Below are 25956 nucleotides of genomic sequence, written 5' to 3' on the forward strand. Positions count from 1 at the left end.
AGAGCATGCTGAGATAACATGTGTAGAATCACCACAGTAGTAGCACAAGCCATTCCGGCGTCTATGAATTTTCCGCTCATTTCTAGTCAGGATTCTATCACATTGCATTAAATCAGGTGTCTGTTCAGACAACACCATGAGGGAATTTGCGGTTTTTCTATCACATTGCACCGAATTAGGTGTCTGTTCAGACAACACCATGAGGGAATTTGCGGTTTTGCGCTCCCGCAACCGCCGGTCAATTTGAATAGCCAGTGCCATAGTATCATTCAGACCTGTGGGAATGGGAAAACCCACCATAACATTCTTAATGGCTTCAGAAAGGCCATTTCTAAAATTAGCGGCCAGTGCACACTCGTTCCAATGTGTCAGCACGGACCATTTCCGAAATTTTTGGCAATACACTTCAGCCTCGTCCTGCCCCTGAGACATAGACAGCAAGGCCTTTTCTGCCTGAATCTCAAGATTGGGTTCCTCATAAAGTAAACCGAGCGCCAGAAAAAACGCATCAAGATCAGCCAATGCCGGATCTCCTGGCGCCAGCGAAAAAGCCCAATCCTGAGGGTCGCCCCGTAAGAACGAAATAACAATTTTTACTTGCTGAGCAGAATCTCCTGATGAACAGGGTCTCAGGGACAAAAACAATTTACAATTATTCACGAAATTCCTAAACTTAAACCTGTCTCCGGAAAACAGTTCAGGAATCGGTATTTTAGGTTCTGACCTAGGATTTCTGATAACATAGTCTTGTATGCCCTGCACACGAGTAGCCAGCTGGTCCACACTTGTAATCAAGGTCTGGACATTCATGTCTGCAGCAAGCATAGCCACTCTGAGGTAAAGGGGAAGGAGAAGAAAAAAAAAAAAACTCAGAATCTTCTTTCTTATAATCCCTCTTCTGCAATGCATTAAACATTTAATACTGGCCTGGCAAACTGTTATGACCCCAATGGCGAGGGTCTCAGAGGAACGTGGAAGTCTGCAGAATACAAAAATCCAGCTCATAGGGCAGTGGTAACTGGGTTGACCATATATCTACTCCTAACGCCAACACTAGAAGTAGCCGGGGATCATTCCTACGTTGATTCTAGATGACACGCGCCAGCCGGAGAATCTAGCTACCCCTAGTAGAGGAAACAAAGACCTTTCTTGCCTCCAGAGAAGGGGACCCCAAAGCTGGATAGAAGCCCCCCACAAATAATGACGGTGAGGTAAGAGGAAATGACAAACACAGAAATGAACCAGGTTTAGCACAGAGAGGCCCGCTTACTGATAGCAGAATAAAGAAAGGTAACTTATATGGTCAACAAAAACCCTATCAAAATCCACACTGGAAATTCAAGAACCCCCGAACCGTCTAACGGTCCGGTGGGAGAACACCAGCCCCCTAGAGCTTCCAGCAAAGGTCAGGATATAGATTTGGAACAAGCTGGACAAAAATACAAAACCAAAACAAATAGCAAAAAGCAAAAGGCAGACTTAGCTGATATAACTGGAACCAGGATCAGTAGACAAGAGCACAGCAGACTAGCTCTGATAACTACGTTGCCAGGCATTGAACTGAAGGTCCAGGGAGCTTATATAGCAACACCCCTAACTAACGACCCAGGTGCGGATAAAAGGAATGACAGAAAAACCAGAGTCAAAAAACTAGTAACCACTAGAGGGAGCAAAAAGCAAATTCACAACATCGATGGCTTCAGGGACTAAGTGATTGGTAAGTAAGTACTCTATGTTGTATGCTGTATGTTCTGTATGTCAATATGTGTGTACTGTATGTTGCATGAACTGTATGTACTTTATATGTGTGTATGTGTTTGGGTTTTTTTACACTTGAACACAGTAGCCGGATGATGGGACTATACTGTCCCATCATCCGGCTAACTGTCACTGTAGCAGGCATAGCCGGATGGGACTAGTAGTCCCATCGACAATGCCTGCCTACATACAGCCCCGCACACACACACAGCCCCGCACACACCCACGCACACCCACATAGACACACACAGCCCCACAGACCCCCGCACAGCTCCGTGATCCCCGCACAGCCCCATGATCCCCGCACAGCCCCGCGATCCCCGCACAGCCCCGTGATCCCCGCACAGCCCGCGATCCCCTCACAGCCCCACGATCCCCGCACAGCCCCATGATCCCCGCACAGCCACACAGACGTCCGCACACAGACACACACACGGCCCTGCAGACACCCGCAAATCCCCGAACAGCTCCGCAGACCCCTGCACAGAGACACACATACAGTCCCGCAGACCACCGCAGACACACACAAACACCCACACACAGAAAAGCACATCTTCTCCGCACACACACAGTCTCCCCCTACACACATAGTCTCCGCCCACACACTCTTTCCCCTCCCGATCTGCAGCATTTCTCTCACCCAACTCCGCAGCAAAACCACAGATCCTGCAGTTTTGCTGTAGATTTGACTGAATCAGTGGAAGTCAATGGGTGCAGAAACGCTGCAGATCCGCAAAAAGAATTGGCATGGTCCTTTTTTGAATCTGCCGCGTTTTCAGTGCGGAATTTTCCATACTATTAGCACAACATTTTTTTTCCCCATTGATTTACATTGTACTGTAAATCACTTGCAGATCTGCAGAGGTTCTGCGAGGAAAAAAAACGCTGTGGATCCGCAGGAAATCCGCAACGTGTGCACATAGCCTTAAAGTTAAAGGTCTTATTCATTTTTTATATTGACAACCTATGCTTGGGATAGGCCGTCAGCATCTGATAGGTGAGGGTTGTCCACTATTTGGTAAATCCCATGACTGTGGCCAGCATCAGTACATAATCCTTTATTGCATGTGCTGCAGGGTTCAGTAGAAAAGGCTGCATGCGCGTGCTTGCAGGGTACGAGGGAATTCAAATGCTGGCTGTCGGCAAAAGGGTACAAGCACTGCAATCCCTGGGAATCTGCTTAGGGGTCAGAGAAAAGGACATTGTGGGCTGTTCCCCACCCCTGATCTATGTGGTTAGGGAGAGACCAATCATTCTATCTGAGTTGTGGAGAAGCAGATGCTGTTATTACGCCTTGACTAGTTACAGTGCCTTGTGAAAGTATTCGTCCCCCTTGAACTTTTCAACCTTTTCCCACATAACATGATTCAAACATAAAGATACCAAATGTAAATTTTTGGTGAAGAATCAACATCAAGTGGAACATAATTGTGAAGTTGAACGGAATTTATTGGTTATTTTAAAATTTTGTGGAAATTCAAAAACTGAAAAGTGGGGCGTGCAATATTATTCGGCCCCTTTAACTTAATACTTTGTTGTGCCACCTTTTGCTGCGATTACAGCTGCAGGTCGCTTGGGGTATGTCTCTATCAGTTTTGTACAGCGAGAGAATGAAATTCTTGCCCATTCTTCGGCTACTTTCACACTAGCGTTAACTGCATTACGTCGCAAATGCGTCGTTTTGCCAAAAAAACGCATCCTGCAAAAGTGCTTGCAGGATGCGTTTTTTCTGCATTGACTAACATTAGCGACGCATTTGCGACGCAATGACACACGTCGCAACTGTCATGCGACGGTTGCGCCGTGCTGTGGCGGACCGTCGGGAGCAAAAAACGTTACATGTAACGTTTTTTGCTCACGCCGGTCCGCTTTTTCCGACCGCGCATGCGCGGCCGGAACTCCGCCCCCACCTCCCCGCACTTCCCCGCACCTCACAATGGGGCAGTGGATGCGCTGGAAAAATGCATCCGCTGCCCCCGTTGTGCGGCGGAGACAACGCTAGCGTCGGGGACCTCGGCCCGACACACGGCGACGGGCCGAGCCCGACGCTAGTGTGAAAGAAGCCTTCCTTGGCAAACAGCTCGAGCTCAGTGAGGTTTGATGGAGATCATTTGTGAACAGCAGTTTTCAGCTTTTTCTACAGATTCTCGATTGGATTGAGGTCTGGACTTTGACTTGGCCACTCTAACACCTGGATACATTTATTTGTGAACCATTCCATTGTAGATTTTTCTTTATGTTTGGGGTCAATGTCTTGTTGGAAGACAAATCTCTGTCCCAGTCTCAGGTCTTTTGCAGACTCAAACAGGTTTTCTTCAAAATGGTCCTGTATTTGGCTCCATCCATCTTCTTATCAATTTCAACCATCTTCCCTGTCCCTGCTGAAGAAAAGCAGGCCCAAACCATGATGCTGCCACCACCATGTTTGACAGTGGGGATGGTTTGTTCAGGGTGATGAGCTGTGTTGCCTTTACGCCAAACATATCGTTTGGCATTGTTGACAAAAAGTTAGATTTTGGTTTCATCTGAGCAGAGCACCTTCTTCCACATGTTTGGTGTGTCTCCCAGGTGGCTTGTTGCAAACTTTAAACAACACTTTTTATGGATATCTTTGAGAAATGGCTTTCTTCTTGCCAGTCTTCCATAAAGGCCAGATTTGTGCAGTGTACGACTGATTGTTGTCCTATAGACAGACAGTCCCACCTCAGCTGTAGATCTCTGCAGTTCATCCAGAGTGATCATGGGCCTCTTGGCTGCAGCTCTGATCAGTCTTCTCCTTGTTTGAGATGAAAGTTTAGAGGGATGGCCGGGCCTTGGTAGATTTGCAGTGGTATGATATTCCTTCCATTTCAATATGATCGCTTGCACAGTGCTCCTTGGGATGTTTAAAGTTTTGGAAATCATTTTTTATCCAAATCCGGCTTTAAACTTCTCCACAACAGTATCACAGACCTGCCTGTTGTGTTCCTTGGTCTTCATGATGCTCTCTGTGCTTCAAACAGAACCCTGAGACTATCACAGAGCAGGTGCATTTATACGGGTGCATTATATTTATCATCATTAGGCATTTAGGACAACATTTGATCATTCAGAGATCCACAATGAACTGCTGGAGTGAGTTTGCTGCACTGAAAGTAAAGGGGCCGAATAATATTGCACGCCACACTTTTCAGTTTTTGATTTTCCACAAAAATTTCAAATAAGCAATAAATTTCGTTCAACTTCACAAATGTGTTCCACTTGTTGCTATTTTTCACCCAAAATTTACATTTGATGTATGTACTTTATGTTTGAAGCATGATATGTGGGAAAAGGTTGAAAAGTTCAAGGGGCCGAATACTTTCGCAAGGCACTGTACCTTCTCCCAGGCCCCATTCTCAGTTACGTTTTGCTCCGAAATGCTACAGCATTACAAAGTAAAACATACATGTTTGTAATAAAGGAGCATAGTCACCGATTCATGTTGCCTATGGCTCCCTCTAATTTGGAAAAAGGACCCATAGGCCTCCTCAGAAAATATGAACTGGATGTGCCTGCTACCTCTACACTCCATAATGCTTCAATCCTGGTACATTCTACAAGACAAGCAAACAAAATTATATAAAAAATCTGTGTATAATGTAAAAGTGGTTCACATAAGATTCAAACAATCTGATAATTTATGTATATTTTTACTTTTGTTACAATTCAAAAAGTTATCATTTTAAATGCAAGGTTTGACATGTTTCTCCAGGTGTATTCAGGGTCTTGGTTTTTATGTTTTTGACTATCAATCTCAAGGTTAAGAAGAGAAATCAACTTCAAAGTAAGAGTGAAAGATAGAAAGACAACATCCATCCTAGCTGAAGAAGCTTCATGGTTATCAACCAATGATAACATGAAAACTGTATGTTTGCACAACCTCTCAGTCCCTGTCCTACCTGTGACTTGTACTACCTGACAAATATTTGCATTGGGTCAGTACAAAGTTTATTATTTTAGATTTTCCAAAAAGAGAAGTTATAAACTCCACAGTGAAGTGGATTCCATCTCATTGAAGACCAACCTGGGGCCAGAGGATTTCTCTGGCTGCAAATTTGAAATCATGAAGCGTATATTATATCTCCTGTTATTACTATTTACTGCTAAAATACAAGGATTTGATCTGTTCATAGAAGAGTTCCCAGATTCTGCTGTGAGTATTTTACATACTTTATAATATAGTTACTATAATTTTATCAGCATAAACTACATTGAAGAGCTTCTCAGGATAAAACAAAAAATTATGCATAACTGTTTGATTACCATATCCCTCTAAATTACAAACATTACCTATTACTTGGCATTTAATACATTTATTTAGTTGGTTTTTATTTGTTGCATTTTCTACATGTGTAAGAAATGCTAGATGGAAAGCTATAATGGCTAATTACTGCAGGGATTCATCTGATATTTTGCACGTCCTGAATATGGCACTGCATCGTGGAGGATGGTACCTGCAGCTAAGGCTACATTCACATATCTGTTGTATACATCCATGCGCTATTCGCTTTTTTTACTGACAGCATACTGACCATAGAATTTCATTGCTCGATAACCATATCCGTTTTAAAAAACGTATTCATTTTTCTTATCTGTGAGACTCAAAGATGGTCCTATTCTCATCCAATTTGCGATCAAATTCGGCCATTATCGTCTTAAAAATGGATGAAAATCTGATGTTATTCACGTTTAATCCATTTTCCAATGATCCATTGTTAATTGTAAATTAAAGTGGAGACAGGTTACCTCCTTCAGTTTTTAAAAACGGATGAAAAAAATGGATGCAAAATGGAGGCAATGGGGAAGGCACATGAGAGAAAAACCGTCTATTTTACACAATTTTAAAAATAGACATGGATGTGTGAACGTAGCCTTATTATGGGTCTGAAATTTAATTGACCAACTAATGGATGCAATCGTGGGTCTTTACGCACCATACATTTTGCTCCATAAATGTAACTTTTCAGGCTTGTTAAATTTTTTCACCTGTCAATTAAAGGAATAATGTGGTACACACATTAATAGGTCCCACTCCTGACTCTCTCAGTCTGTGCCTCTGTATTTGACGAGTTTGTCACACTGTATTATTATTTTCATTTTTGTACAGCAGCTATTTATGCTGATTTATCTTAAAGACTACACATGATCACAGACACGGAAGAGGTGATGGTTGCTAATCATCCACCTAACAGCTATAATCACTGGTCCCCAAGTAGCACATAAACCCATTACCTAGACCCAGCATATATGTAATATCCTTAGATTAGCGGAGATCGGTGATTGCCGGCACTTTTTAATGCCGCTTTCCAGTACATGCACCCTGCATCCAGCAGTACAATGTTGGGCTTTGCGTGGGATTAGGATTCAAGCCAAATATAAAAATGGCTACAGGTTGTAAGTGGCTTATTGGAGAAAATTTGGTAATTTTTTGCAATATGTAAACTTTTATTTTTTGAGATAGGATTTCTTAGCAAGTATATAAAAAAGATAAAGAAATATTGAAACAATGCTACTTTATGTACTGCTTTAGCAAGTAATCCACACTGTAAAATAAAAGAATATAGTCTATTAAATCCATTAAACCTTTTTCTCTAATGTTGTAATAATTGTAATAACAATTCTATTTAGCCTTTATACAGTTGTGCTCAAAAGTTTACATACCCCAGCAAAATTTTTGCTTTTTCGTCCTTTTTTCAGAGAATATGAATGATAGCACCAAAACCTTTTCTCCACTCTTGGTTAGTGGTTGGGTGAAGCCAGAAGTTGACACAAATGGGTTTAAATGGCTACTACAGGTAATATCCTCACCTGGGACCTGTGACAAATGCCAGGAAAATGGTTCGGGATGCAAGGAAAAACCCACAAATAACATCAGCTGAAATACTGGACTCTGAAAACTAACGGTGTGGCTGTTTCAAAATGCACAATAAGGAGGCACATGAAGAAAAATGGGCTGCATGGTTGAGTCGCCAGAAGAAAGCCAAATGACCCTGATCAAAAGTTCACATACTTCATTTCTTAATACTGTGTATGGCCGCCTCTAATATCAATTACAGTTTGAAGTCTTTTGTGGTAGTTGTGGATAAGGTTCTTTATTTTCTTTATTTTCTCAGATGGTAAAGCTGCCCAATTTTCTTGTCAAAAAGCCTCCAGTTCCTGTAAATTCCTGAGTTGTCTAGCATGAACTGCATGCTTGAGATCTCCCCAGAGTGGTTCAATGATATTGAAGTCAGGAGATTGAGATGGCCACTCCAGAACCTTCACTTTGTTCTGTTGTAGCCAATGACAGGTCAAGTTGGCCTTGTGTTTTGGATCATTGTCATTTTGAATGTCCAAGTACGTCCCATGCGCAGCTTCCGGGCTGATGAGTGCAAATTTTCCTCCAGTATTTGCTGATAACGTGCTGCATTCATTTTTCCTTCAACTTTGACCAAGTTTCCTGTGTAGCTCACACACCCCCAAAACATCAACGATCCGCCTCTGTTCTTTACAATAGGCCTTGTTGACCTCTCTCCAAATGTAATGTTTATGGTTGTGGCCAAAAAGTTCAATTTTTGTCTCATCACTCCAAATTACCTTGTTCCAGAAGTTTTGATGCTGGTTTCTGTGCTGTTTTGTGTAGTGTAGGTGACATACATTGTGGCATTTGCGCAGTAATGGCTTTCTTCTGGCGACTCAACCAGACCATGCTGCCCGCTTTTCTTCAAGTGCCTCCTTATTGTGCATCTTGAAACAGCCACACCGCTAGTTTTCAGAGAGTCCTCTATTTCATCTGATGTTATTTGTGGGTGTTTCTTTGCATCCTGGCCAATTTTTCCTGCCATTTGGCACAGGTCACAGGTGAGGATATTACCTGTAGTAGCCATTTAAACCCATTTGTGTCAACTTCTGTGCATGTTATCAGGCCAAAATCACCAGGGTATGTAAACTTTTGACCTGGGCCATTTGGATGTCTTGGGATGTCATTATGATTTAAAAAAAGAAAATACAGTAATTTGACAATAAATGGCTTCACCCAACCACTAACCATGAGTGGAGAAAAGGTTTTGGTGTTATCATTCATATTCTCTGAAGAAAGGCCAAGAAAGCAAAAATTCTGCCATGATATGTAAACTTTTGAGCACAACTGTATGTGTTTTCTATAACATTATTTCCTCCTTTAACTGATGTCTGCAAAGTACAACTTGCACATGTTTTGGCTGAGAAGTATAACATTCATTTATGGTACAACCCTGTTAAAGGCAACCTGTCACCAAATTCAGGCTGCTGGAACCACAGGCAACATGAACCCAAGCCTGGCGGTGTGATTGCAGCCAAGTATGACTTTCTCTAAAACCCTGCAACATTTCAGAGAAAACAGAGTTTGAAGAGTCGGCTGGGGACTCCAGGGAGAGATCTGAATAGTCTGGTGCAACCACCGATGGCTTATCCTCACCCCACTCCTGGTGATTGATAGGTCTCTCATGTGTGCATATAGGAAGAAACCTGTCAATCACCTGCGATGGGATGGGGCGGTAGATGCCGGACGACTCACGTCTCTTCTTTTTTGAATGGATTTTCAAACTTGCATGTTTTCTTGAAAGATAAAACAGCTGGGCTCTGATTAATGCATTAATGCTGCCAGTCATTCAGGCAGAATGAATATAGTGACAGGTCCTCATTATGAAAGTCTTCTTATATGTCTAAATAAATTATTTCCTTGAACACATTTTCAATAAAGAATTACATGTGAAAGTATACAAACCATAACTAGTGGCTCCTGAGCACTTCTAAGATACTTTCAATTATGACATGTAGGACTCAGATGGTGGTAATTTAGTGCTGTTTGCCATAGATATAGTCGCAACATGATAAGCCTGGTGCCAATGATGCACACCATTACTTAGAACTGCCATCAGTTTGGGAGTCACATGGAGAAGGTCCCGGAGCCACATTTGGTTCTTCAGCTACTGGTTATGAAATATTGATTTGGAAGGTAATTTACAATCAGGAATTTGTTTTTATAAAAGTGTAGCTGCATTGTCATTAAATGTTTGATATGTCATAGAGACATTTAGAAGTATTGATTGGTTGGTGACCAGTTACTGAGACCCCCAACAATTGCTAAGACAAAGGGCAGAAGAGCTCAGCCTCTGAGACTGAAGATGAGCTTATAGACTCTCTGTATACCCAACTTTGGTCTTTGAGGACAGTAGCACTCAACTGAGAACTTTTGCCCCTCTCTGTTATCAGTCAGTGGGGGTCTTAACACACAGGCTCCCTCCAATCAAAACTTTTGGTATGTCTCCATGATATGTCAAAAGATTTGTGAAAGTACAGTTACTCATCTTTCTCCATCTTTATCCATTCTTTTTTTCCCCAGTTACATCTCATTATATCTGACTCCACTATTGTGCATGTGTAGACTTTTTAGGAGCTTGAATACACCTTGTTTTAGCTTTTGTACAAAGTAATACCCTCTTCGTCTATCACGTTTCCTATTTCCACGGTTAGAAAATATTAATCTCTCCAGGCTGTTATGATTTACAATTGTTGCTGATGTTATGTCATTGTTTATATATACCTTTTAAAAAATAATTAAAAAGTTGTAATAGAAAAGGGTTTTCCATCCTTATGGTATTGATGGCTTTTTCCTGAAAAGGACATAAAATCCAAACACATCACCGTTAAAAAGAGGTCATATTTATCAATACCTGGTTATAATACCAATGTGTTGCAGGATGCATGCAGGCCCAGTGATAAACCATGGAGGCAGCACAGGTATTTTGTACCCATGCCATGTGCGCCTGATATCACCAGGGGCTGTCTGTATACTGCAGTACATTGGTGTTTTAACCAGGTATTAATACGTATGGCCTATTTTTTTCTATGTTGTTAAGGTATTGATGATTTCTTCTTGTGATAGTTCATCAATGTTAGACAGGTGGGTGTAAGATACTCAGCACCCCCACAATCAGCTGTTTTCAGTTCCTGCGGGGTATGGAGCCAGAAGAGCGTATCTTAGTTTACTGTTCAGTGGACATTATCAGGTGCTGCAGTTCACCTCCAATTTAACTGAATAGGAACTGAGGACCCAATCTGATAATGGTGACCTATCCTATCGATTGATTCTATCCATTTGTCATGTCCGACCCTTAGGTACTCTGTAGGCCAGTTCGATATTGATTCTGATCCATAGTTTCATGGAGAAGGTTTTATGGACTGTGTCACCAGGTCTTTCTCCAACCTATAGCCCTTAGCCACATGACCAGCACAGTTGGTATGTCACGTGTTGCCATCATCCCCTGGTAATAGGAAACCGGCAATAAGAAGCCAGCTATGTATACTGTCGATAGGTCATCAATATTGTACTTCAGGAAAACCCCTTTACGTGCCTTTATTGCCTCAGTCCAATAATCTATGCAAAATATTTTGTAAATGTAAATGGTCTTTTTAAGCCAGTACTTTTCATTTGGCAAGTATCACCTGCTATAAAGCCTGGAGGAGGACCATAGTCCATCCTGATACAAAAAATGTGACACCATAAGTAGCCAGTACAGAGTTGTGATGACCCGATAACTATAGTGTCATTTCGTGTGATGAAGTGAATCCATTATACTAAGCGATTCATTTATTTCACAGAATGTAAATTATATAGCGGGATAACTGTGATGTGTGTAGTACGTGTGACGTAGACTATGTAAAGGGTCATGAACATAGCAGCTTTAAGTTACACTTCTGATTGTAAATTTACTTTTTAGGATCTTGGTGATCTCCTCCCAGGGTTTGAAAGTAATCATGGTGAAAGATTTAAGGTATGGACATGTTTCCCAAGATACACTGCAAACTTATATTAACCTTCATAAAAAGACACATTGCAAATTGCTTTCCTGTCCACGCATTAAACATAACTACGGTAATTGAAAATCGTTACCAGCCGTTCAGTTCGTTAATTAAGCACACTCAGACCATATTTTATATAGCCGTAGACATACATGTACTTCAAGGGCAAAAACATTAACTCCAGCTTATGAATAACATAATGTTCTGATATGTGCTGTATGTTTACCAAGTAGATAAAGCAACCTACACAAGGTCATGTAATGCGCCATTGTCAGGGTGCACAGTCCAAGGTGTCACTAGGGTCACTAACATGCTAGATAATGGGCGAGGGCAGAGAGAAAGGGAACGCTATCATTCACATTAGAAATGGGTAAACTGTATATTATTTAAGATGATCAATAATAGATGATCTATATTGCTATCTGTCCAATTATCACACTGTTATCATCAAGAACCTTACTGGTAATATAGTCCAGATGCAATGGACTAAGATAGATAGATAACAATAAGTTAGGTAAAGATGATATATATATATATATATATATATATATATATATATATATATATATATATATATATATACATACATATGTGTGTGTGTGTGTGTATAGTTGAAACTAGAAGTTTACATCCACTATATAAAAAGACACATATGCATGTTTTTCTCAATATCTGACACAAAATCAGAATAAACCTTTCCACTTTTTAGGTCAATTAGGATTACCTGTTGTTTACATACATTTCATTAGCATTTGGTACCATTGCCCTTAAACTGAATGACTTGGGTCAAACGTTTGGGATCACCTTCCACAAGTTTCTCACAATAGTTGGTCGGAATTTGAGCCCATTCCTCCTGAAAAAACTGGTGTAACTGATCCAGGTCTGTAGGTCGCTTTGCTCGCACCTGCCTTTTCAGTTTTCCCCTCAAATTTTTAATAGGATTGAGATCAGGGCTTTGTGATGGCCACTCCAAAACATTGGCTTTGTTATCCTTGAGCCACTTTGTCACCATTTTGGCAGTATGCTTCGGGTCATTGTCCATTTGGAAGACCCATTTCCGCCAAAGCTTTAACTTCCTGGCTGATGTCTTGACATGTTGCTTCAATATTGTCACATAATCTTCGTTTCTCATGATGCCATCTATTTTGTGAAGTGCACCAGCCCCTCCTGCAGAAAGCAATCCCTGTTGTGAATTCTGCTCTTGGGCTCCCTCCAGTGGTTGTTGGTGGTAGTGCAGTTGTCTTGGGGTTGTAATCCAGGGCAGGTGTTTCTGCTGATTGCAGCTCTATTAGGTATTTAGGTGTGCAGGATCCATGAGTCCTTGCCAGTTGTCCATTGTTTTTGGAGGGATTGCATCTCTCTCTGCTTCCTCATGCCCTGCTGCCAATTCAGCTAAGATAAGTGTCTGTTTTTTTGTCTCTGTGCACACATGCAGTGTGCTTTGCAATTCAGTGCAATTCATTGTGTTTTTGTCCAGCTTAGACTTTGTTTGGATTTTTCAGTCATGCTGGATTCTCAGGAGATGCAGATATACTTTCTATGTCTTTAGTTAGATGTAGAATATTTGTATTATCTGCTGTGGATATTTTTAGGATTTTAATACTGACCGCTTAGAATTCTGTCCTATCCTTTTCTATTTAGCTAGAAGTGCCTCATTTGCTAAATCCTGTTTTTCCGCCTGCATGTGTCTTTCCTCTTATACTCACAGTCAATATTTGTGGGGGGCTGCCTATCCTTTGGGGTTCTGCTCTGAGGCAAGATAGCATTCCCATTTCCATCTATAGGGGTATTTAGTCCTCCGGCTGTGTCGAGGTGTCTAGGACGTGTTAGGTACATCCCACAGCTACTTCTAGTTGCGGTGTTAGTTTAGGGTTTGCGGTCAGTACAGGTACCACCTACTCCTGAGAAAGTCTCTCATGTGGCTCCAAGGTTACCGGATCATAACAAATCCCACAACATGATGTTGCAACCCCAATACACACAAAGGAAATAAGCATGTGTATTACAAAACATGTGCAATTGCAATAATTTTCGGGGAGAAATACTTCATTTTCTGGAACATGACTATATATATATATATATAGAGGGAGAAAAAAAGCCAACCAGCACTCCTAATGTGAACACGTGCAAAGCTGCAAACTGCATCATATAGATAAAAAAACACAGCAGCACATGTACATGAATCTAGGCCATGTGAAAACACAGACAAATATTCAATATGAATTATACTTCTCAAAAATATTTTTTTCACAAATTTTTTCAAAAACATTTTTTTTTTATAAAACTTACAGTAATAGATGAAATGAAGATTCTTAGCGCATAAATTGGCCAATTCATGTGTGCCCATCAACCACGGCAAGGTGATCTCCCTCTGATGGGTCCTACTCTACCATACATGACACTCTTGGGCCACCAGCATACAACTATGGACAAAACATGTCACTCTGGGCTAAACCTACAATTTATGGGCAGGTAGAGTTGATTACCGCCATCTGCAAGGTCAATGGGAGGAGTGCAAGATCAGTCTAGATGCAGCCACATCCAATAACTAAATAGAGAAAAAAAGCCAACCAGCACTCCTAATGTGAACACGTGCAAAGCTGCAAACTGCATCATATAGATAAAAAAACACAGCAGCACATGTACATGAATCTAGGCCATGTGAAAACACAGACAAATATTCAATATGAATTATACTTCCCAAAAATATTTTTTTCACAAATTTTTTTTTAAAAAAATTATTTTTTCCCATAAAACTTACAGTAATAGATGAAATGAAGATTCTTAGCGCATAAATTGGCCAATTCATGTGTGCCCATCAACCACAGCAAGGTGATCTCCCTCTGATGGGTCCTACTTATAGGCTGGTGGCCCAAGAGTAGCATGTACGGTAGAGTAGGACCCATCAGAGGGAGATCACCTTGCCGTGGTCATCTATTACTGAAAGCTTTATGAAAAAAAATAATTTTTTTTTGAAAAAATTTGTGAAAAAAATATTTTTGAGAAGTATAATTCATATTGAATATTTGTCTGTGTTTTCACATGGCCTAGATTCATGTACATGTGCTGCTGTGTTTTATATATATATATATATATATATATATATATGTATATATATATATATATATTGCTCTGGCAAAAATTAAGAGACCAGTGGAACATTTCAGTTTGTCTTATTTTTTTCTTTATATGTATATTTTTTAGTAAAATACAAAAAAAAGTACATTTTTCTTTTATTCTATAAATTGACAACATGTCTCAGAAGTTCCAAGCAATAAATTTTGTATTCATTTTCTGAAAATGAGAAATGGTCAAAATAACAAAAAAAGCATTGCTTGCAGACCTCAAATAATGCAAAAAACAAGTTCATAATCATTTAGAAACAACAATACTAATGTTTTAACTCAGGATGAGTTCAGAAATCAATATTTTATGTAATAACCATGATTTTTAATCACAGCTTTCATGCGTCTTGGCATATTTTCCACCAGTCTTTCACACTGCTTTTGGGTGACCTTATGCCACTCCTGGTATAAAAATGTAAGCAGTTCTTCTTTATTTGATGGCTTGTGACTATCCTTCTAACTCCTGATTACATTCCAGAAGTTTTCAATGGGGTTCAGGTCTGGAGATTGGGCTGTGTTGGTCCTTCATCCACACCTTTATTGACCTAGCTGTGTGGCATGGCGCATTTTCCTGCTGGAACCTTCGCAAAGATTAACTTGCTCAATTCCAGCCTTGCTGAAGCATCCCCAGATCTTCACCGTTCCTCTACCAAATTTCTCAGTGGGTGCAAGACACTGTAGCTTGTAAACCTCTCCAGGTCTCTATCTAACCATTAGGCGACCAGGTGTTGATCTGGGGATGCTTCAGCAAGGCTGGAATTGGGCAGGGTGTTCTTTGTGAAGGATGTATGAATCAAACCGCATACAAGGTTATCCTGGAAAAACAGTTGATTCCTTCTGATCAGGCAATGTTCCCCAACTCTGAGGACTGTTTTTTCCAGCGGGACAATGCACCATGCCACACGGCTAGGTCAATCAAGGTGTGGATGAAGGACCACCACATCAAATCTCTGTCATGGTCAGCCCAATCTGCAGACCTGAACCCCATTGAAAACTTCTGGAATGTAATCAGGGGAAAGATTGATAGTCACAAGCCATCAAATAAAGAAGAACTGCTTACATTTTCGTACCAGGAGTGGCATAAGGTCACCCAAAAGCTTTGTGAAAGACTTGTGGAAAGTATGCCAAGATGCATGAAAGCTGTGATTAAAAATCATGGTTATTCCACAAAATATTGATTTCTGAACAATTCCTGGAGTTAAAATATTAGTATTGTTGTTTCTAAATTATTATGAACTTGCTTGTTTTTTTGCATTATTTGAGGTCTGCAAGCAATGCTTCTTTTGTTATTTTGACCATTTCTCATTTTCAGAAAATAAAAACAAAATTTATTGCTTGGAACTTCGAAGACATGTTGTCAGTAGTTTATAGAATAAAATAACAATTTACATTTTACTCAAAATATACCTATAAAGAGAAAAATCAGACAAACTGAAAATGTTGGAGTGGTCTCTTAATTTTTGCCAGAGCTGTATATATATATACCTGTATACATATACAGTGGGTACGGAAAGTATTCAGACCTCGTTACATTTTTCACTCTTTGTTTCATTGCAGCCATTTGATAAATTCAAAAAAGTTTATTTTTTTCTCATTAATGTACACTTTGCACCCCCATCTTGACTGAATAAAAACTGAAATATCACATGGTCATAAGTATTCAGACCCTTTGCTCAGACACTGATATGTAAGTCACATGCTGTCCATTTCCTTGTGATCCTCCTTGAGAGGGTTCTACTCCTTCATTGGAGTCCAGCTGTGTTTAATTAAACTGATAGTACTTCATTTGGAAAGGCACACACCTGTCTATATAAGACCTCACAGCTCACAGTGCATGTCAGACCAAATGAGAATGATGAGATCAAAGAAACTGGCCACAGAGCTCATAGACAGAATTGTTGCAAGTCACAGATCTGGCCAAGGTTACAAAAGAATGTCTGCAATACTCAAGGTTTCTAAGAGCACAGTGGCCTCCATAATCCTTAAATGGAAGTAGTTTGGGACCACCAGAAGTCGTCCTAGACCTGGTTGTCTAGCCAAACTGGGCAATCATGGTAGAAGAGCCTTGGTGAGAGAGGTAAAGAAGAACCCCAAGATCACTGTGGCTGAGCTCCAGAGATGCAGTAGGGAGATGGGAGAAAGTTCCACAAAGTCAACTACCACTGCAGGCCTCCACCAGTCGGGCCTTTATGGCAGAGTGGCCCAACAGAAGTCTATCTTCAGTGCAAGACATATGAAAGCCTGCACAAAGTTTTTTAAAAAACACATGAAAGATTCACAGACTATGAGAAATAAGATTCTCTGGTCTGATGAGACGAAGATAGACCTTTTTGGTGATAATTCTAAGCGGTATGTGTGGAGAAAACCAAACACTGCTCATCACCTGCCCAATACAATCCAAACAGTGAAACATGTTGGTGGCAGCATCATGCTATGGGGGTGTTTTTCAGCTGCAGGGACAGGACGACTGGTTGTCATTGAAAGAAACATGAATGTGGCCAAGTACAGAGATATCCTAGAAGAAAGCCTATCCCAGAGGGCTCTGGGCCTCAGACTTGGCCGAAGGTTCACCTTCCAACAAGACAATGACCCAAGCACACAGCTAAAATAACAAAGGAATGGCTTCAGAACAACTCTGTGACCATTCTTGACTGGCCCAGCCAGAGCCCTGACCTAAACCCAATTGATCCAAAGTAGAGAAGAAAGTAGAAGTGCACTCACCGGTCCTTGTTGCAAAAGTCCATTTTAATTAACACATATGCAGGTACAAAGGGAGGACGTGGAATAGAAGGTCCTTCTATTCCACGTCCTCCCTTTGTACCTGCATATGTGTTAATTAACCCCTTCACCCCGAAGCCTGTTTTCACCTAAGTGACAGGGCCAATTTTTACAATTCTGACCACTGTCACTTTATGAGGTCATAACTCTGAAACGCTTCAACGGATCCTGGTGATTCTGACATTGTTTTCTCGTGACATATTGTACTTTATGATAGTGGTAAAACTTCTTCGATATGACTTGCATTTATTTGTGAAAAAAACAGAAATTTGTCGAAAATTATGAAAATTTAGCAATTTTCAAATTTTTCATTTTTATGCCCTTAAATTAGAGAGTTATATCACATAATATAGTTAATAAACAACATTTCCCACATGTCTGCTTTACATCAGCACAATTTTGGAAACATAATTTTTTTTTGTTAGGGAGTTATAAGGGTTAAAAGTTGACCAGCGATTTCTCATTTTTGCAACAAAATTTGCAAAACCATTTTTTTTACGGACCACCTCACACTTGAAGTGACTTTGAGGGGTCTATATGACAGAAAATACCCAAAAGTGATACCATTCTAAAAACTGCACCCCTCAAGGTACTCAAAACCACATTCAAAAATTTTATTAACCCTTCAGGTGCTTCACAGGAATTTTTGGAATGTTTAAAAAAAATTGAACATTTAACTTTTTTTTCACAAAATTTTTACTTCAGATCCAATTTGTTTTATCTTACCAAGGGTAACAGGAGAAACCACAAAAGTCGTTGTACAAATTGTCCTGAGTACGCCGATACCCCACATGTTGGGGTAAACCAATGTTTGGGCACATGGCAGAGCTCGGAAGGGAAGGAGCGCCATTTGACTTTTCAATGCAAGATTTGCTGGAATTGAGATCGGAACCCATGTCGCGATTGGAGAGCCCCTGACGTGCCTAAACAGTGGAAACCCCCACAAGTGACACCATTTTGGAAAGTAGACCCCCTAAGGAACTTACCTAGATGTGTGGTGAGCATTTTGAACCTCCAAGTGCTTCACAGAAGTTTATAATGTAGAGCCGTAAAAAAAAATTCATATTAATTTTCACAAAAAATGATATTTTCGCCCCAAATTTTTTATTTTCTCAAGGGTAACAGGATAAATTGGACCCCAATAGTTGTTGTGCAATTTGTCCTGAGTACGCTGATACTTCATATATGGGGATAAACCACTGTTTGAGCACATGGCAGAGCTCGGAAGGGAAGGAGCGCCATTTGACTTTTCAATGCAAAATTGGCTGGAATTGAGATCGGAACCCATGTCGCATTTGGAGAGCCCCTGATGTGCCTAAACAGTAGAAACCCCCCACAAGTGACCCCATTTTGGAAATAAGACCCCCTAAGGAACTTATCTAGATGTGTGGTGAGCACTTTTAACCCCCAATTGTTTCACTAAAGTTTAAAATTAAAAAATCATTTTTTCTTTCCACAAAATTATGTTTTAGCCCGCAATTTTTTTTTTCCCAAGGGTAACAGGAGAAATTAGACCACAAAAGTTATTGTCCAATTTGTCCTGAGTACGATGATACCCCATACATGGGGGTAAACCACTGTTTGGGCGCACGGCAGAGCTCTGAAGGGAAGGAGCGCCGTTTGAAATGCAGACTTAGATGGATTGGTCTGCAGGCGTCATGTTGCATTTACAGAGTCCCTGATGTACCTAAACAGTAGAAACCCCCCACAAGTGACCCCATATTGGAAACTAGACCCCCCAAGGAACTTATCTAGATGTGTTGTGAGAACTTTGAACCAACAAGTGTTTCACTACAGTTTATAACGCAGAGCCGTGAAAATAAAAAATATTTTTTTTTCCACGAAAATGATATTTTACCCCCCACATTTTTTTTCCCAAGGGTAACAGGAGAAATTGGACCACAAAAGTTGTTGTCCAATTTGTGCTGAGTACGCTGATACCCCGTATATGGGGGGGAACCACTGTTTGGGTGCACGGCAGAGCTCGGAAGGGAAGGAGCACTGTTTTACTTGTTCAAAGCAGAATTGTCTGGAATTGAGATCGGACGCCATGTCGCATTTGGAGAGCCCCTGATGTGCCTAAACAGTGGAAACCCCCCAATTCTAACTGAAACCCTAACCCCAACCCTTACCCCAGCCCTAACCCTAGCCCTAACCCCAGCCATAACCCTAGCCCTAACGCCAACCCTGTTGTGAATTAGACTTTTTGGCTCCCTCTTGTGGTTACTAGTGATATGACTCTGGGATTGTCTTTCCTCAGTTTGGCACCCACCTGGGTCGTTAGTCCAGGGGTGTTGCTATATAAGCTTCCTGGATCCTTAGTCCAGTGCCTGGCATCGTTGTAATCAGATCCTTTCTGTTTGCTCCTGTCTGCTGGTCCGGTTCGTGCAAAATTAAGCTAAGTCCTGCTTCTTTGTTTTTTGGTTATTTGCTTGCTCTCATTTTTGTCCAGCTTGTACTAAATGTGATTCCTGACCTTGCTGGAAGCTCTAGGGGGCTGGTGTTCTCCCCCCGGGCCGTTAGACGGTTCGGGGGTTCTTGAATATCCAGCGTGGATATTTTGATAGGGTTTTTGCTGACCATATAAGTCATCTTACTATATTCTGCTATTAGCTAGTGGGCCTCTCTTTGCTAAATACCTAGCTCATTCTTACGTTTGTCTTTTCCTCTTACCTCACCGTTATTATTTGTTGGGGGCTTGTATCCAACTTTTGGGGTCTTTTCTCTGGAGGCAAGAAAGGTCTTTCTTTTCCCTTCTAGGGTTAGTTAGTTCTCCGGCTGGCGCGAGACGTCTAGAACCAACGTAGGCACGTTCCCCGGCTGCTGCTATTTGTGGTGCTAGGATTAGATATATGGTCAGCTCAGTTACCACTGCCCTATGAGCTGGTTTTTTGTGTTTGCAGACTTAGTAATTATTTCTGAGACCCTCTGCCATTGGGGTCATAACAGTATGCCAGGCCTACATTGAATGTTTAATGCATTGCAGAAGTGGGATAATAAGAAAGGAAATTCTGAGGTTTTTTTTTTTTTTTTCCTCTCTTCCTCCCCTTTACCTCTGAGTGGCTTGTGCTTGCTGCAGACATGAATGTCCAGACCTTGATTACAAGTGTAGACCAGCTTGCTGCTCGTGTGCAGGGCATACAAGATTTTGTTACCAGTAGTCCAATGTCTGAACCTAAAATACCTATTCCTGAACTGTTTTCTGGAGACCGATTTAAGTTTAGGAATTTCAGGAATAATTGTAAATTGTTTCTATCTCTGAGACCCCGTTCATCTGGAGATTCAGCTCAGCAAGTTAAAATTGTTATCTCTTTTTTACGGGGCGACCCTCAGGATTGGGCCTTCTCGCTAGCGCCAGGAGATCCGGCATTGGCAAATATTGATGCGTTTTTTCTGGCGCTCGGATTGCTTTACGAGGAACCCAATCTTGAAGTTCAGGCAGAAAAAGCCTTGCTGGCTATTTCTCAGGGCCAGGATGAAGCTGAAGTGTATTGCCAAAAATTTCGGAAATGGTCCGTGCTTACTCAGTGGAATGAGTGTGCTCTGGCCGCAAATTTCAGAAATGGCCTTTATGAAGCCATTAAGAATGTGATGGTGGGTTTCCCCATTCCTACAAGTCTGAACGATTCCATGGCGCTGGCTATTCAAATTGACCGGCGTGTGCGGGAGCGCAAAACCGCTAATCCTCTGGTGGTGTTGAACAAACACCTGATTTAATGCAATGTGATAGGATTCAGACTAGAAATGAGCGGAAAAATCATAGACGTCAGAATGGGTTGTGTTTTTACTGTGGTGATTCTACACATGTTATATCAGCATGCTCTAAACGCCTAACAAGGGTTGTTAGTCCTGTCGCCATTGGTAATTTGCAACCTAAATTTATTTTGTCTGTGACTTTAATTTGCTCATTGTCTTCTTACCCTGTTATGGCGTTTGTGGATTCAGGCACTGCCCTGAGTCTTATGGATCTGTCATTTGCCAAGCGCTGTGGTTTTGTTCTTGAACCGTTGGTAAATCCTATTCCTCTTAGAGGTATTGATGCTACGCCATTGGCGGAAAATAAACCGCAGTTTTGGACGCAGGTAACCATGTGCATGACTCCTGAACATCGGGAGGTGATTCGTTTTCTTGTTCTGCATAAAATGCATGATTTGGTTGTTTTGGGTCTGCCATGGTTACAGACCCACAATCCAGTCTTGGATTGGAAGGCTATGTCTGTGTCAAGTTGGGGCTGTCAGGGAATTCATGCTGATTCTCCGCCGGTGTCTATTGCTTCCTCTACTCCTTCGGAAGTTCCTGAGTATTTGTCTGATTATCAGGATGTATTCAGCGAGTCCAGGTCCAGTGCTCTGCCTCCTCATAGGGACTGTGACTGCGCCATAGATTTGATTCCAGGTAGTAAATTTCCTAAGGGAAGACTATTTAATCTGTCTGTACCTGAGCATGCCGCAATGCGTTCGTATATCAAGGAGTCTCTGGAGAAGGGGCATATCCGTCCATCCTCTTCCCCTCTTGGTGCGGGATTCTTTTTTGTGGCCAAGAAGGACGGATCTTTGAGACCTTGTATTGACTATCGGCTTCTGAATAAAATCACTGTTAAATTTCAGTATCCTTTGCCTCTGTTGTCGGACTTGTTTGCCCGGATTAAAGGTGCCAAGTGGTTCACCAAGATAGATCTTCGTGGTGCGTACAACCTTGTGCGCATTAAGCAAGGAGATGAATGGAAGACTGCATTTAATACGCCTGAAGGTCATTTTGAGTACTTGGTGATGCCTTTTGGGCTCTCTAATGCTCCCTCAGTGTTTCAGTCCTTTATGCATGATATTTTCTGGAAGTATCTGGATAAATTTATGATTGTTTATCTGGATGATATTCTGGTTTTCTCTGAAGATTGGGACTCACATGTGGAGCAGGTCAGGATGGTGTTTCAGGTTTTGCGTGAGAATGCTTTGTTTGTTAAGGGCTCAAAGTGTCTCTTTGGAGTACAGAAGGTTCCCTTTTTGGGGTTTATTTTTTCCCCTTCTGCTGTGGAGATGGACCCAGTCAAGGTGCGAGCTATTCATGATTGGACTCAACCCTCGTCAGTTAAGAGTCTTCAGAAGTTCTTGGGTTTTGCTAACTTCTACCGTCGTTTTATCGCTAATTTTTCTAGCGTTGTTAAACCTTTGACGGATATGACCAAGAAAGGTTCTGATGTTGCTAACTGGGCTCCTGCAGCCGTGGAGGCGTTCCAAGAGTTGAAGCGCCGGTTTACTTCGGCGCCTGTTTTGTGCCAGCCTGATGTCTCACTTCCCTTTCAGGTCGAAGTGGATGCTTCTGAGATTGGGGCAGGGGCCGTTTTGTCGCAGAGAGGCCCTGGTTGCTCGGTAATGAGACCATGTGCTTTCTTCTCTAGGAAGTTTTCGCCTGCTGAGCGGAATTATGATGTTGGCAATCGGGAGTTGCTGGCCATGAAGTGGGCATTTGAGGAGTGGCGTCATTGGCTCGAGGGTGCTAAGCATCGTGTGGTGGTCTTGACTGATCACAAAAATTTGATGTATCTCGAGTCTGCTAAACGCCTGAATCCTAGACAGGCCCGCTGGTCATTGTTTTTCTCCCGTTTTGACTTTGTGGTCTCGTATTTACCAGGTTCAAAGAATGTGAAGGCTGATGCTCTTTCAAGGAGCTTTGTGCCTGACTCTCCTGGAGTCGCAGAACCAGTTGGTATTCTTAAAGAGGGAGTTATCTTGTCAGCCATTTCTCCTGATTTGCGACGTGTGTTGCAGAGATTTCAGGCTGGTAGACCTGACTCTTGTCCACCTGACAGACTGTTTCTTCCTGATAAGTGGACCACCAGAGTCATTTCCGAGGTTCATTCCTCGGTGTTGGCAGGGCATCCGGGAATTTTTGGCACCAGAGATCTGGTGGCTAGGTCCTTTTGGTGGCCTTCCTTGTCACGAGATGTGCGGTCATTTGTGCAGTCCTGTGGGACTTGTGCTCGAGCTAAGCCTTGCTGTTCTCGTGCCAGCGGGTTGCTCTTGCCCTTGCCTGTCCCGAAGAGGCCTTGGACACACATTTCCATGGATTTCATTTCAGATCTCCCGGTGTCTCAGGGCATGTCTGTCATCTGGGTGGTATGTGATCGCTTTTCTAAAATGGTCCATTTGGTGCCTTTGCCTAAGCTGCCTTCCTCTTCCGATCTGGTTCCTGTGTTCTTTCAGAATGTGGTTCGTTTACACGGCATTCCTGAGAATATTGTGTCTGACAGAGGATACCAGTTTGTTTCCAGGTTCTGGCGATCCTTTTGTGCTAGGATGGGCATTGATTTGTCGTTTTCGTCTGCCTTTCATCCTCAGACTAATGGACAAACGGACAAACGGAGCGAACTAATCAGACTCTGGAGGCTTATTTGAGGTGTTTTGTTTCGGCAGATCAGGATGATTGGGTGACCTTCTTGCCTTTGGCTGAGTTTGCCCTTAATAATCGGGCTAGTTCCGCTACTTTGGTTTCGCCATTTTTCTGCAACTCTGGTTTCCACCCTCGTTTTTCCTCGGGACATGTGGAGCCTTCTGACTGTCCTGGGGTAGATTCTGTGGTGGATAGGTTGCAGCAGATCTGGAATCATGTGGTGGACAACTTAAAGTTGTCACAGGAGAAGGCTCAGCGTTTTGCCAACCGCCGCCGCGGTGTGGGTCCCCGACTTCGTGTTGGGGATTTGGTGTGGCTGTCTTCTCGATTTGTTCCTATGAAGGTCTCCTCTCCTAAGTTTAAGCCTCGCTTCATCGGTCCTTACAAGATATTGGAAATCCTTAATCCTGTGTCCTTTCGCTTGGATCTTCCGGTGTCGTTTGCCATTCACAACGTGTTCCATAGGTCTTTGTTGCGGCGGTACGTTGTACCTGTGGTTCCTTCTGTTGAGCCTCCTGCTCTGGTGTTGGTTGAGGGCGAGTTGGAGTACGTGGTGGAGAAGATCTTGGATTCTCGTCTCTCCAGACGGAGGCTTCAGTATCTGGTCAAGTGGAAGGGCTATGGTCAGGAGGATAATTCCTGGGTGGTTGCCTCTGATGTGCATGCGGCCGATTTGGTTCATGCCTTTCACGCTGCTCATCCTGATCGCCCTGGTGGTCTTGGTGAGGGTTCGGTGACCCCTCCTTAAGGGGGGGGGTACTGTTGTGAATTAGACTTTTTGGCTCCCTCTTGTGGTTACTAGTGATATGACTCTGGGATTGTCTTTCCTCAGTTTGGCACCCACCTGGGTCGTTAGTCCAGGGGTGTTGCTATATAAGCTTCCTGGATCCTTAGTCCAGTGCCTGGCATCGTTGTAATCAGATCCTTTCTGTTTGCTCCTGTCTGCTGGTCCGGTTCGTGCAAAATTAAGCTAAGTCCTGCTTCTTTGTTTTTTGGTTATTTGCTTGCTCTCATTTTTGTCCAGCTTGTACTAAATGTGATTCCTGACCTTGCTGGAAGCTCTAGGGGGCTGGTGTTCTCCCCCCGGGCCGTTAGACGGTTCGGGGGTTCTTGAATATCCAGCGTGGATATTTTGATAGGGTTTTTGCTGACCATATAAGTCATCTTACTATATTCTGCTATTAGCTAGTGGGCCTCTCTTTGCTAAATACCTAGCTCATTCTTACGTTTGTCTTTTCCTCTTACCTCACCGTTATTATTTGTTGGGGGCTTGTATCCAACTTTTGGGGTCTTTTCTCTGGAGGCAAGAAAGGTCTTTCTTTTCCCTTCTAGGGTTAGTTAGTTCTCCGGCTGGCGCGAGACATCTAGAACCAACGTAGGCACGTTCCCCGGCTGCTGCTATTTGTGGTGCTAGGATTAGATATATGGTCAGCTCAGTTACCACTGCCCTATGAGCTGGTTTTTTGTGTTTGCAGACTTAGTAATTATTTCTGAGACCCTCTGCCATTGGGGTCATAACACAACCCTAACCCTAGCCCTAACCCCAACCCTAACCCTAGCCCTAACCCTAATGGGAAAATGGAAATAAATACATTTTTTTTAAATTTTATTATTTTTCCCTAACTAAGGGGGTGATGCAGGGGGGTTTGATCTACTTTTATAGCGTTTTTTTGGCGGATTTTTATGATTGGCAGCCATCACACACTAAAAGATGCTTTTTATTGGAAAAAATAGTTTTTGCATCACCACATTTTGAGAGCTATAATTTATCCATATTTTGGCCCACAGAGTCATAAGAGATCTTGTTTTTTGCGGGACGAGTTGCTGTTTTTATTGGTACCATTTTCGGACACATGACATTTTTTGATCGCTTTTTATTCCGATTTTTGGGAGGCAGAATGAACAAAAATCAGCAATTCCTGAAATTCTTTTAGGGGGGGCGTTTATAGCATTCCACGTGTGGTAAAATTGATAAAGCAGCTTTATTCTTCAGGTCAGTACGATTACAGCGATACCTCATTTACAGTGCCTACAAGTAGTATTCAACCCCCTGCAGATTTAGCAG

The 25956-nt window shown here is 42.0% G+C and overlaps 1 protein-coding gene across 1 annotated transcript in view; it reads left to right on the forward strand.

The window, feature by feature from the left end:
* The first annotated feature begins 5754 nt into the window (after positions 1–5754).
* ITIH2 (inter-alpha-trypsin inhibitor heavy chain 2) overlaps positions 5755–25956 on the forward strand; it is an 88817-nt gene continuing 68615 nt past the window's right edge. The window contains exons 1-2 of the mRNA XM_077264496.1: positions 5755–5932; positions 11520–11573. Coding sequence (XP_077120611.1) covers positions 5843–5932; positions 11520–11573 — 144 coding nt within the window. The 5' untranslated portion in view covers positions 5755–5842. The remainder of the gene's footprint in view (positions 5933–11519; positions 11574–25956) is intronic.

The sequence above is a fragment of the Ranitomeya variabilis genome, chromosome 5 (genome assembly GCF_051348905.1).
Source record: "Ranitomeya variabilis isolate aRanVar5 chromosome 5, aRanVar5.hap1, whole genome shotgun sequence".
NCBI classification, from domain to species: Eukaryota; Metazoa; Chordata; class Amphibia; order Anura; family Dendrobatidae; genus Ranitomeya; species Ranitomeya variabilis.